The sequence below is a fragment of the Macaca thibetana genome, chromosome 20, assembly GCF_024542745.1.
Source record: "Macaca thibetana thibetana isolate TM-01 chromosome 20, ASM2454274v1, whole genome shotgun sequence".
Lineage (NCBI taxonomy): Eukaryota > Metazoa > Chordata > Mammalia > Primates > Cercopithecidae > Macaca > Macaca thibetana.
The window spans coordinates 48,873,538-48,885,234 of NC_065597.1; the positions used below are offsets into that span (position 1 = coordinate 48,873,538).

The 11,697-nt window shown below is 53.9% G+C and overlaps 2 protein-coding genes across 2 annotated transcripts in view; one reads left to right on the forward strand and one right to left on the reverse strand.

Moving 5' to 3' along the window:
• The window catches only part of TUFM (Tu translation elongation factor, mitochondrial), a 250,029-nt gene that overhangs the window by 53,054 nt on the left and 185,278 nt on the right, over window positions 1–11,697 (reverse strand). The window lies entirely within an intron of this gene.
• ATP2A1 (ATPase sarcoplasmic/endoplasmic reticulum Ca2+ transporting 1) overlaps window positions 1–11,697 on the forward strand; it is a 30,382-nt gene that overhangs the window by 18,229 nt on the left and 456 nt on the right. The window contains exons 12-22 of the mRNA XM_050773914.1: window positions 64–195; window positions 4,120–4,245; window positions 4,354–4,572; window positions 7,306–7,641; window positions 9,563–9,783; window positions 9,884–10,086; window positions 10,280–10,365; window positions 10,478–10,611; window positions 10,730–10,847; window positions 11,017–11,134; window positions 11,390–11,433. Of these exons, the coding sequence (XP_050629871.1) occupies window positions 64–195; window positions 4,120–4,245; window positions 4,354–4,572; window positions 7,306–7,641; window positions 9,563–9,783; window positions 9,884–10,086; window positions 10,280–10,365; window positions 10,478–10,611; window positions 10,730–10,847; window positions 11,017–11,134; window positions 11,390–11,394 (1,698 nt within the window). The 3' untranslated portion in view covers window positions 11,395–11,433. The remainder of the gene's footprint in view (window positions 1–63; window positions 196–4,119; window positions 4,246–4,353; window positions 4,573–7,305; window positions 7,642–9,562; window positions 9,784–9,883; window positions 10,087–10,279; window positions 10,366–10,477; window positions 10,612–10,729; window positions 10,848–11,016; window positions 11,135–11,389; window positions 11,434–11,697) is intronic.

Genomic DNA, 11,697 nt, shown 5'->3' on the forward strand with positions numbered 1-11,697 from the left:
AGGTGGGTGTGACAGGTGGGAGCCTGGGGCACCTACTTCCTCTTCCTCCTCTGCCCATCTCAGGCCAAAGGTGTCTATGAGAAGGTTGGCGAGGCCACCGAGACAGCACTCACCACCCTGGTGGAGAAGATGAATGTATTCAACACAGATGTGAGAAGCCTCTCGAAGGTGGAGAGAGCCAACGCCTGCAACTCGGTGAGCCTGCAGAGCCCCTGCCACAGGGCCATCTCCACTCTATGCTGCACAGACCAGAGGAAGGCAGAGGCCCTGGTTGGACTGGGTAGAGCCTAGTGCCTGTGCTGGGACCCCACCCAGGCAGTGGACGGCCCCCCACAGCTTCTCCGCAGGCTGATGTGGGTGGGACCCATTGTCCCTGGTGCTGCCTGGCAGCTATGCCCTTGATGGATCTATGATCACTTCTGCCTGCTGTGTCCTGAGTTGAAGTGGACAAAGCTGGACACGGAAACTACAAGGGACCCATCCAGGAGCAGCCCCAACTTCATCTGTTATCCCTTTGTTTCTAGAAGCACACTTGCTTTCAGCAGATCATGAGTCCTGACTTAGGATTTAGGAAATGTGGCTGCTGCACCTACAGGGAAAGCCTTTCCTTGCCCAGATGAACTCAGCCACTTCTGGGACTGTCACTCCCAGTTATTGCTATTGATACTTGCTGAACGTCTCCATTAAGCACCTCTCTCTGGTGAATTATATTCCCCACATTTCTCTCTTTCTCTCTTTTTTTGTATATACAAAATGCTCATTGCTACTTTATTTAATATAACAAAAAAGCAGGTGAGACACAGAGACTCACGCCTGTAGTTCCAGCGTTCTGGGAGGCTGAGGTGGGAGGATCACTTGACCCCAGGAGTTCAAGACCGGCCTAGGCAACACAGTGAGACCCCATCTCTACAAATAAAAAAAAAAAAAAAGGGCCAGGCGCGGTGGCTCACGCCTGTAATCCCAGCACTTTGGGAGGCCGAGGCGGGCAGATCACGAGGTCAGGAGATTGAGACCATCCTGGCTAACACGGTGAAACCCCGTGTCTACTAAAAATACAAAAATTATCTGGGCATGGTGTCAGGTGCCTGCAGTCCCAGCTACTCGGGAGGCTGAGGCAGGAGAATGGCGTGAACCCGGGAGGCGGAGCTTGCAGTGAGCTGAGATTGTGCCCCTGCGCTCCAGCGTGGGCAACAGAGCGAGACTCCGTCTCAAAAAAAAAAAAGATAGAAAAATATTAGTTGGGTGTGGTGGTACAAAACTGTCCTCTAGCTACTAGGAAGGCTAAGGTGCGAGGACTGCTTGAGCCTAGGAGGTCAAGGCTATAGTGAGCAGTGATTGCACCACTGCACTGCAGCCTGGGCAACAGAGGGAGACCCTGTCTTAAAAATAAACAAACAAACTGAAAGCAACTTAAATACCTATCAATAGAGGATTAATTTTAAAAATTTATAAATTATAATGCAAACATAAATTTTTATTTATTTATTTTTGAGATGGGGTCTTGGCCTGTCGCCCAGGCTGGAGTGCAATGGCTATTCATAGGTGCGATCGGCCGGGCGCGGTGGCTCAAGCCTGTAATCCCAGCACTTTGGGAGGCCGAGACGGGCGGATCACGAGGTCAGGAGATCGAGACCATCCTGGCTAACACGGTGAAACCCCGTCTCTACTAAAAAAAAAAATACAAAAAAACTAGCCGGGGCCGGGCGCGGTGGCTCAAGGCTGTAATCCCAGCACTTTGGGAGGCCGAGACGGGTGGATCACGAGGTCAGGAGATCGAGACCATCCTGGCTAACACAGTGAAACCCCGTCTCTACTGAAAAAATACAAAAAAACTAGCCGGGCGAGGTGGCGGGCGCCTGTAGTCCCAGCTACTCGGGAGGCTGAGGCAGGAGAATGGCCTGAACCCGGGAGGCGGAGCTGGCAGTGAGCTGAGATCCGGCCACTGCACTCCAGCAAGGGGGACAGAGTGAGACTCCGTCTCAAAAAAAAAAAAAAAAAAAACTAGCCGGGCGAGGTGGCGGGTGCCTGTAGTCCCAGCTACTCGGGAGGCTGAGGCAGGAGAATGGCGTGAACCCAGGAGGCGGAGCTTGCAGTGAGCTGAGATCCGGCCACTGCACTCCAGCCTGGGCGACAGAGCGAGACTCCGTCTCAAAAAAAAAAAAACAAAAAAACATAGGTGCAATCATAGCGCACTGTGGCCTTTAACTCCTGGCCTCAAGTGGTCCTCCTGCCTCAGCCTTTCAAGTAGATGAAGCTATAGGCATGCACCACTTCTCCTGGCTATTGATTTTCTGTTCCTTTTATTTTTGTTTTGTTTTTTGGAGAAGTATCCATGATACATTTGGTGAAAAAGGCTTTCATTCTTTTTGTTTGTCTGTTTTGAGACAGTCTTGCTCTGTCACCCCATTCTGGAGTACAGTGGCACGATCTCAGCTCACCACAACCTCCGCCTCCTGGGTTCAAGCAATTTTCCCGCCTCAGCCTCCCTAGTAGCTGGAATTACAGATGCAAGCCACCACGCCCAGCTAACTTTTTGTATTTTAGTAGAGATGAGGTTATTTTTTTTGAGACAGAGTCTTTCTCCTTTGCCCAGGCCGAAGTGCAGTAGAGCGATCTCGGCTCACTGCAACCTCCGCCTCCCAGGTTCAAGCAATTCTCTTGCCTCAGCCTCCTGAGTAGCTAGAATTACAGGCATGCACCACCACACCCAATTAGTTTTTGTATTTTTAGTAGAGATGGGGTTTCACCATGTTGGTCAGGCTGGTCTCGAACTCTTGACCTCGTGATCCTCCTGCCTCAGCCTCCCAAAGTGCTGGAATTACAGGCGTGAGCCACTGCACCTGGCCTTCATTTTTTTTTTTTTTTTTTTTTTTTTTTGAGACAGAGTTTCGCTGTTGTTGCCCAGGCTGGAGTGCAATGGTGTGATCTCTGCTCACCGAAACCTCCGCCTCCCAGGTTCAAGTGATTCTCCTGCCTCAGCCTCCCGAGTAGCTGTGATTACAGGCATGTGCCACCACGCCCGGCTAATTTTGTATTTTTAGTAGAGACGGGGGTTCTCCATGTTGGTCAGGTTGGTCTACTACTAAAAAATACAAAAATTAGCTGGACGTGGTGGCGTGTGCCTAAAATCCCAGCTACTCAGGGGGCTAAGGCAGGATTGCGCCACTGCACTCCAGCCTGAGCAACAGAGCAAGACTCCATCTCAATATAAATAAATAAAAATTAATTCAAATTAAATAATATACAGAGCACCTCCAATGCTCCACAGCAATTACTCAGTTGTACCAATTGTACAGTGCAGATCACAGAACATTTCTATCGTTACTGAAAGTTATAGGGCCAGGTGTGGTGGTTCATGCCTGTAATCCCAATGCTTTGGGAGGCCAAGGCAAGAGGATTGCTTGAGGCCAGGAGTGAAACCAGGCTGGACAACATAGGGAGACTCTATCTTTAAAACACTTTTTAAAAATTAGCCTGGAGTGGTGGCATACACCTGTGGTCCCAGCTACTCAGCTGGCTGGGAGGCTGAGGCAGGAGGATTGCCAGAGCCAAGGCTGCAGTGGGCCATGATCACATCACTGTACTTCAGCCTGGGAGACAGCGCAAGACCCTGTCTCTAAAGAAAAAATAAGTAAATAAAAATAAACAAACAATGAAAGTTTTTTTTCTTTTATTTGAGACGGAGTCTTGCTTTGTCACACAGGCTGGAGTGCAATGGCATGATCTTGGCTCACTGAAACCTGTGCCCGGCTAATTTTTGTATTTTTAGTAGAGACGGGGTTTCACCATGTTGGCCAGGCTGGTCTCGAACTCCTGACCTCAAGTGATTCACCCGCCTCAGCCTCCCAAAGTGCTGGGATTACAGGCATGAGCTACCGCGCCTGGCCGATAATGAAAGTTCTATGGGACAGTGCCACAATAGGCCATCCTGTTTCTCCTGTGCTTTAACCTGGGACCCTGAAGCACCATGGCAACACTAGCCTTGGGATTTTCTCCTTTTGTGCTGTAGGGACCAGACTTAGCGTTCGTCTCAGCCTTAGCTTGGGGTCTGCTCTGACCTCCAGATTCTTTTTGACCATTTTTAAGAGACATGGTCTCCCCTCCCTGTCTCCTCTCCAGGTGATCCGCCAGCTAATGAAGAAGGAATTCACCCTGGAGTTCTCCCGAGACAGGAAGTCCATGTCTGTCTATTGCTCCCCAGCCAAATCTTCCCGGGCTGCTGTGGGCAACAAGATGTTTGTCAAGGTCAGAAATTAGAATGCGCCTCAGCCCCCTCTTCTTCCTACTCCTGGCCCCTGTCACTGTGCCCTGGAAGGAAAGTGGTGGTCTCTGAATGCTGTTCTGGTCTCCTAGGGTGCCCCCGAGGGCGTCATCGACCGCTGTAACTATGTGCGAGTTGGCACCACCCGGGTGCCACTGACGGGGCCAGTGAAGGAGAAGATCATGGCAGTGATCAAGGAGTGGGGCACTGGCCGGGACACCCTGCGCTGCTTGGCCCTGGCCACAAGGGACACCCCCCCGAAGCGAGAGGAAATGATCCTGGATGACTCTGCCAGGTTCCTAGAATATGAGGTAAGCAGCTGGGAGCCTCCCACTCTCATGAAGCTGGTGAAGGGCCGGGTCCCAGCCGTCCACTCACAGCTCCACCACCCAGATCATTTCCTACCTTGTCAGTCAAGTCGATGGCTGCTTAGTGCAGGCCATGGAATCACAGGACACTAGAGTTTCTTTTTTTTTTTTTTTTTTGAGACGGAGTCTCGCTGTGTCTCCCAGGCTGGAGTGCAGTGGCGTGATCTCGGCTCACTGCAAGCTCCGCCTCCCGGGTTCACGCCATTCTCCCGCCTCAGCCTCCCAAGTAGCTGAGACTACAGGCGCCCGCCACCACGCCCGGCTAGTTTTTTGTATTTTTAGTAGAGACGGGGTTTCACCATGTTAGCCAGGATAGTCTCGATCTCCTGACCTCGTGATCCACCCGCCTCGGCCTCCCAAAGTGCTGGGATTACAGGCTTGAGCCACCGCGCCCGGCAGGACACTAGAGTTTCAAAGAACCTTGGAAGGCCCAGGTGCAATGGCTCACGCCTATAATCTCAGCACTTTGGGAAGCTGAGGTGGGAACGGCACTTGAGCCCAGGAGTTCAAGACCAGCCTGGGAAATGAAGTGAGACTCCATCTCTATAAAAAAAAAATTTTTTTTAAATTAGCTGGTTAAATTCATGGGGGTCTGAGTAAAAAGTAAAATACATTTTTTAAAATGTTAAAAGAAAAGAGATGAACTGGACATGGTGACACACACCTGTAGTCCCAGCTACTGGGGAGCCTGAGGTGGGAGGATCACTTGAGCCCAGGAGTTGGAGGCTGCAGTGAGCCATGATTACACCACTGCGCTCCAGCCTGCATGACAAACAAGGCCCTGTCTCTAAAAACAAAATACAAAAAAACACACACACACACAAAAAGAAAGAATGAACCTTGGGAATCGTCTAGCCCAGTGTTACTCTAATTGTGATCTGTGCTCGGCGGTGACAAGGTGAGCCACTGGAACCAGAACATGAGCCAATGCCACTGAGCACATAGGGGGTTCAGCTGTTGTGTTTTCTGTAGCGAGACTGTCTTGAGGCAATTGATCTGTGTTCTGGCAAAGACTCCTTACTTGTACTGGACCAGCACCCAGAACGGCACCAGTCCCTCCTTTCATTTTATACAGGGGATTTCTTTTTTTTTTTTTCTTTGAGACACAGTCTCGCTCTGTCGCCCAGGCTGGAGTGCAGTGGTGCAATCTCGGCTCACTGCAAGCTCCGCCTCCCGGGTTCACGCCATTCTCCTGCCTCAGCCTCCTGAGTAGTTGGGACTACAGGCGCCCGCCACCGCGCCCGGCTAATTTTTTGTATTTTTAGTAGAGACAGGGTTTCACCGTGGTCTCGATCTCCTGACCTTATGATCCGCCCACCTTGGCCTCCCAAAGTGCTGGGATTACAGGCGTGAGCCACCGCGCCCGGCCGGATTTCTTTTAAGTTGTGGGTCACAGAGTGACACTGCCAAAAGCAGAAAGCAGTACTTCACTTCCAGTTCACATTCTTTCTATGAAAGACACATTTTGGCTGGGTGTGGTGGCTCACGTCTGTAATCCCAGCATTTTGGGAGGCCAAGACAGGCAGATCACAAGGTCAGGAGTTTGAGACCAGCCTGGCCAATATGGTGAAACTCCGTCTCTACTAAAAATACAAAAATTAGCCAGGCGTGGTGGTGGGCACCTGTAATCCCCGCTACTCCAGAGGCTGAGGCAGGAGAATCGCTTGAACCCAGGAGGCGGAGGTTGCAGTGTGCAGAGATCACACCACTGCACTCCAGCCTGGGCAATAGAGCGAGACTCCATCCTGAAAAAAAAAGACACAATTTAGGGGCCACGTATCAGGGCTCACACCTATAATGCCAGCACTTTGGGAGGCCAAGGCCAGCAGATCACTTGAGGTCAGGAGTTTGAGACCAACCTGGCCAACATGGTAAAACCAGGTCTCGACTATAAAATAAAAAAATTAGCCAGGCATGGTGGTGCGCACTTGTAATCCCAGCTACTCAGGAGGCTGAGGCAGAGAATCGCTTGAACTCGGGAGACAGAGGTTGCAGTGAGCTGAGATCATGCCATTGCCATTGCACTCCAGCCTGGGTGACAGAACAAGAGTCCATCTCAAAAACCAAAAAAGAAAAAAAGAAAAAAAGGAAAGAGACAAAATTTGGGCTGGGCATGGTAGCTTATGCCTGTAATCCCAGCACACTGGGAGGCTGAGGCCAGAGGATGTATTGCGCCCAGGAGTTTGAGACCAGCCTGGGCAACATAGCAAGATCCTTTCTCTACTAAAAAAAAAAAAAATTAGCTGGACACGGTGGTGCATGCCTGTAGTCCCAGCTACTTGGGAGGGTGAGGTAGGAGGATCGCTTGAGCCCAGTAGATTGAGGCTGCAGTGAGCTATGATCACTCTGTTGCACCACTGCACTCCAGTCTGAGACAGAGCAATACCCTGTCTCTTAAAAAAAAAAAAAAAAAAGGTATGATCTGGACCCATGATGGGCCTGGCACCATCAGCGCCTGCAGGTGCTTAGATGAATGAGACATTTCCTGCCTCTGAGCTTCCAAGGCCCCACTGAGGTCTGACACCAGGCCCTGAGGCTGCAAGTCTAGGGTTCAGTCTTCCCGCCCCCCACCACCACTTCCTGACCTTTCACCCCATCCCCACCCCCTACCAGCTTCCTCTAGGGGAGTTTTCCAGATCCCCATCTGACCTGTGGCTCTCTGCTGTATCTCCCCAGACGGACCTGACATTCGTGGGTGTGGTGGGCATGCTGGACCCTCCACGCAAGGAGGTCATGGGCTCCATCCAGCTGTGCCGTGATGCTGGGATCCGGGTGATCATGATCACTGGGGACAACAAGGGCACAGCCATTGCCATCTGCCGGCGAATTGGCATCTTTGGGGAGAACGAGGAGGTGGCCGATCGTGCCTACACGGGCCGAGAGTTCGATGACCTGCCTCTGCCTGAACAGCGGGAAGCCTGCCGACGTGCCTGCTGCTTCGCCCGCGTGGAGCCCTCGCACAAGTCCAAGATTGTGGAGTACCTGCAGTCCTTCGATGAGATCACAGCCATGGTGAGAGGCCCCAGGCGGCTGGGCCTTAGTGTTCATGGAGATGACCAGATGACTGTGCTGGGGAGAATGGGGCCCAGGGCAGGAGGGCCCTGGTAAGATGCAAGAAGGGTGGGGATTCAGATCCTGAAGGAAGAGTCTAAAGGAGGATATGTGGGCTGGGCCTGTAATCCTAGCACTTTGGGAGGCTGAGGTGGGCAGATCACTTGAGGTCAGGAGTTCGAGACCAGCCTGGGCAACATAGCAAGACCTCATCTCTACTAAAACAAAATTTTAAAAATAAATTTAGCCTCACAGTGGCACATGTTTGTGGTCCTAGCTACTTGGGAGCCTGAGGTGGGGGGATCACTTGAGCACTGTAGTTTGAGGGTGCAGTGAGCTATGACTGCACTACTGAACTTCAGCTTAGGCAGCAGAGTGAGACCCTCTCTCAAAAAAAAAAAAAAAAAAAAAAAAATGAAGGCCGGGTGCAGTGGCTCACACCTGTAATCCCAGCACTTTGGGAGACCGAGGCAGGTGGATCACGAGATCAGGAGATCGAGACCATCCTGGCTAACACGGTGAAACCCTATCTCTACTAAAAATACAAAAAATTAGCCAGGCGTGGTGGCGGGCGCCTGTAGTCCCAGCTATTCGGCAGGCTGAGGCAGGAGAATGGCGTGAACCCAGGAGGCGGAGCTTGCAGTGAGCCGAGATTGCGCCACTGCACTCCAGCCTAGACATCAGAGCGAGACTCCGTCTCAAAAAAAAAAAAAAAGCCAGGCACAGCGGCTCATGCCTGTAATCCCAAAACTTAAGGAGGCTGAGGCAGGCAGATCACCTGAGGTCAGGAGTTTGAGACCAGCCCGGCCCAACATGGCAAGACCCCATCTCTACCAAAAAATACAAAAATTGGCCGTGCATGGTAGCACGTGTCTGTAGTCCAGTTACTCGGGAAGCTGAGACAAGAGAACTGCTTGAACCTGGGAGGCGGAGTTTGCAGTGAGCCGAGATTGCGCCACTCCATTCCAGCCTGGGCGACAGAGTGAGTGAGACTCAGTCTCCAAAAAAAAAAAAAAAAAAAAAAAAAAAGTATGCCAATCTTTGTTCTAAACTGAGCTTTTGGCCAGGTGTGGTGGCTCATGCCTGTAATCCCAATACTTTGGGAGGTTGAGGCAGGAAGACTGCTTGAACCCAGGAGTTCGAGACCAGCCTGGGCAACACAGTGAGACCTCATCCCTAAAATAAAAACTTTTTTTTTTTTTTTTTTTTTTTTTTTTTTTTGAGACGGAGTCTCGCTCTGTCGCCCAGCCCAGGCTGGAGTGCAGTGGCGCGATCTCGGCTCACTGCAAGCTCCACCTCCCGGGTTCACGCCATTCTCCTGCCTCAGCCTCCCGAGTAGCTGGGACTACAGGCGCCCACAACCGCGCCCGGCTAATTTTTTGTATTTTTAGTAGAGATGGGGTTTCACCGTGGTCTCGATCTCCTGACCTTGTGATCCGCCCGCCTCGGCCTCCCAAAGTGCTAGGATTACAGGCGTGAGCCACCGCGCCCGGCCTAAAAACTTTTTTAAAAAGGAGGGATGTGGGCCGGGCGCGGTGGCTCAAGCCTGTAATCCCAGCACTTTGGGAGGCCGAGACGGACGGATCACGAGGTCAGGAGATCAAGACCATCCTGGCTAACACGGTGAAACCCCGTCTCTACTAAAAAATACAAAAAACTAGCCGGGCGAGGTGGCGGGCGCCTATAGTCCCAGCTACACAGGAGGCTGAGGCAGGAGAATGGCGTAAACCCGGGAGGCGGAGCTTGCAGTGAGCTGAGATCCGGCCACTGCACTCCAGCCTGGGTGACAGAGCGAGACTCCGTCTCAAAAAAAAAAAAAAAAAAAAAAAAAAAGGAGGGATGTGGGAAGGTGCCCTAAGCCCACCTCCTCCTCCTCCCTCAGACAGGTGATGGCGTCAATGACGCCCCTGCCCTGAAGAAGGCCGAGATTGGCATTGCCATGGGATCTGGCACCGCTGTGGCCAAGACTGCCTCTGAGATGGTGCTGGCCGACGACAACTTCTCCACCATCGTAGCTGCTGTGGAGGAGGGCCGCGCCATCTATAACAACATGAAGCAGTTCATCCGCTACCTCATTTCCTCCAACGTGGGCGAGGTGGTCTGGTGAGCAGCTGGGTGGGCGTCCAGGAGGAAGCCGGGGTCAGGGTGGGGTGGCTGCAAGTCTGGGAGGCAGGACAGAGATGTGACCACCTCCTTCCCACAGCATCTTCCTGACTGCTGCCCTGGGGCTGCCCGAGGCCCTGATCCCGGTGCAGCTGCTGTGGGTGAACTTGGTGACTGACGGGCTCCCAGCCACAGCCCTGGGCTTCAACCCACCAGACCTGGACATCATGGACCGCCCCCCCCGGAGCCCCAAGGAGCCTCTCATCAGTGGCTGGCTCTTCTTCCGCTACATGGCAATTGGGGGTGAGCTGGAGCGGTTCCTTGATCCTCCCCACCCCTTGGGACTAACCCCCTCTCTGGGACACCAGCTTCCCCACGCAGGTGCTGAGAGGGTCTTCTTCCTTGGCCAGCCTGTCCATGGCCACTTGAGGCCCTCAACCCTCGATGCCTCCCATCTCCCCAGCTCTAACCCCCAACTCCCCTCTCTCCACCACAGGCTATGTGGGTGCAGCCACCGTGGGAGCGGCTGCCTGGTGGTTCATGTACGCTGAGGACGGGCCTCATGTCAACTACAGCCAGCTGGTAGGGGGAGGCCACAGAGGAGGGGACCAGGAGGGTGCGGGGATGCAGGAGGGGACCAGGAGGGTGGCATGGAGGTGGCCCTGGACCTCGGTCTCCCATACCTTCCTTGCAGACTCACTTCATGCAGTGCACCGAGGACAACGCCCACTTCGAGGGCGTAGACTGTGAGGTCTTTGAGGCCTCCGAGCCCATGACCATGGCCCTGTCCGTGCTGGTGACCATTGAGATGTGCAACGCACTCAACAGGTGGGCCCTCCCCCGCTATGCCCGCCACCCTCCCCTGAGGCCACTGCCCATGTCCTCCACTGTGCCACCTGCCTCCTCCCTCCTCACTGCGCCTTCTCCCTCCCCTTTCTCTCTGCAGCCTGTCCGAGAACCAGTCCCTGCTGCGGATGCCACCCTGGGTGAACATCTGGCTGCTGGGCTCCATCTGCCTCTCCATGTCCCTGCACTTCCTCATCCTCTACATTGACCCCCTGCCGGTGAGGTTTCTTCCGCCCGGGGCCACCCCCCCTAGCGCTGGGGAGCCCACGGCATGGCCACTCCCACCAGGGGTGCCGATGTGGGAGGCTGGTGGGAGTGGGCTGGGCAGTGCGGGTCTCTGGCTCTCTCCCCACCCGCTCCTGAGAGGGCGCTTGTCCCCTGCCCCAGATGATCTTCAAGCTCCAGGCCCTGGACCTCGCCCACTGGCTCATGGTCCTCAAGATCTCACTGCCGGTCATTGGGCTCGACGAAATCCTCAAGTTCATTGCTCGGAACTACCTAGAGGGTAAGGAGTGCCCTCTCTGTCCCCAAGCCCTGGCTCCACCACAGCCCCTTCCCTCTGACGCTGCCCCTGCCCCGCCCTGCCCCCTACTTTGCAGGTGGTAAGTTCCTCAGCCCTGGCAGGACCCGTGTCCGCCCGTTCCCCCTGCACCTGCAGGGGCCATGTCTCCAGGGCAGCCCCACTGCCTCCTCAGCCCCCACAGCCCCCACACTGCGTCCCCGCCTTGATAACGGTGCCTCTTGTCCTCTCTGGCCATAGGATAACTGTTCCCCTTCCTCCATCTCTTTGAGCCCGTGTCACAGGTATCACCCCCTTCTTGCCCTCACCCCAGCTGCTGTGCCCCTGCCACCCGCGCCCCCTCAGCCCCTTGCGCATCGCATCCAAGGTCACTTGCGCTCGCAGCTCCACCTGGAGCCATTGCCGCTGCTGCTGCCGCGCTTCCAGTCGGGGTGGGCCGCTGGCCTCCCACTGGGCGTCAGTTCGGCTCCCAGGCCCTGGGCAGTGCCAGCCTCTGGACCCGTCTGCTGCGCTGCGTTGCGCTGGCTGTGTGCTGGGCTGTCTCTGCT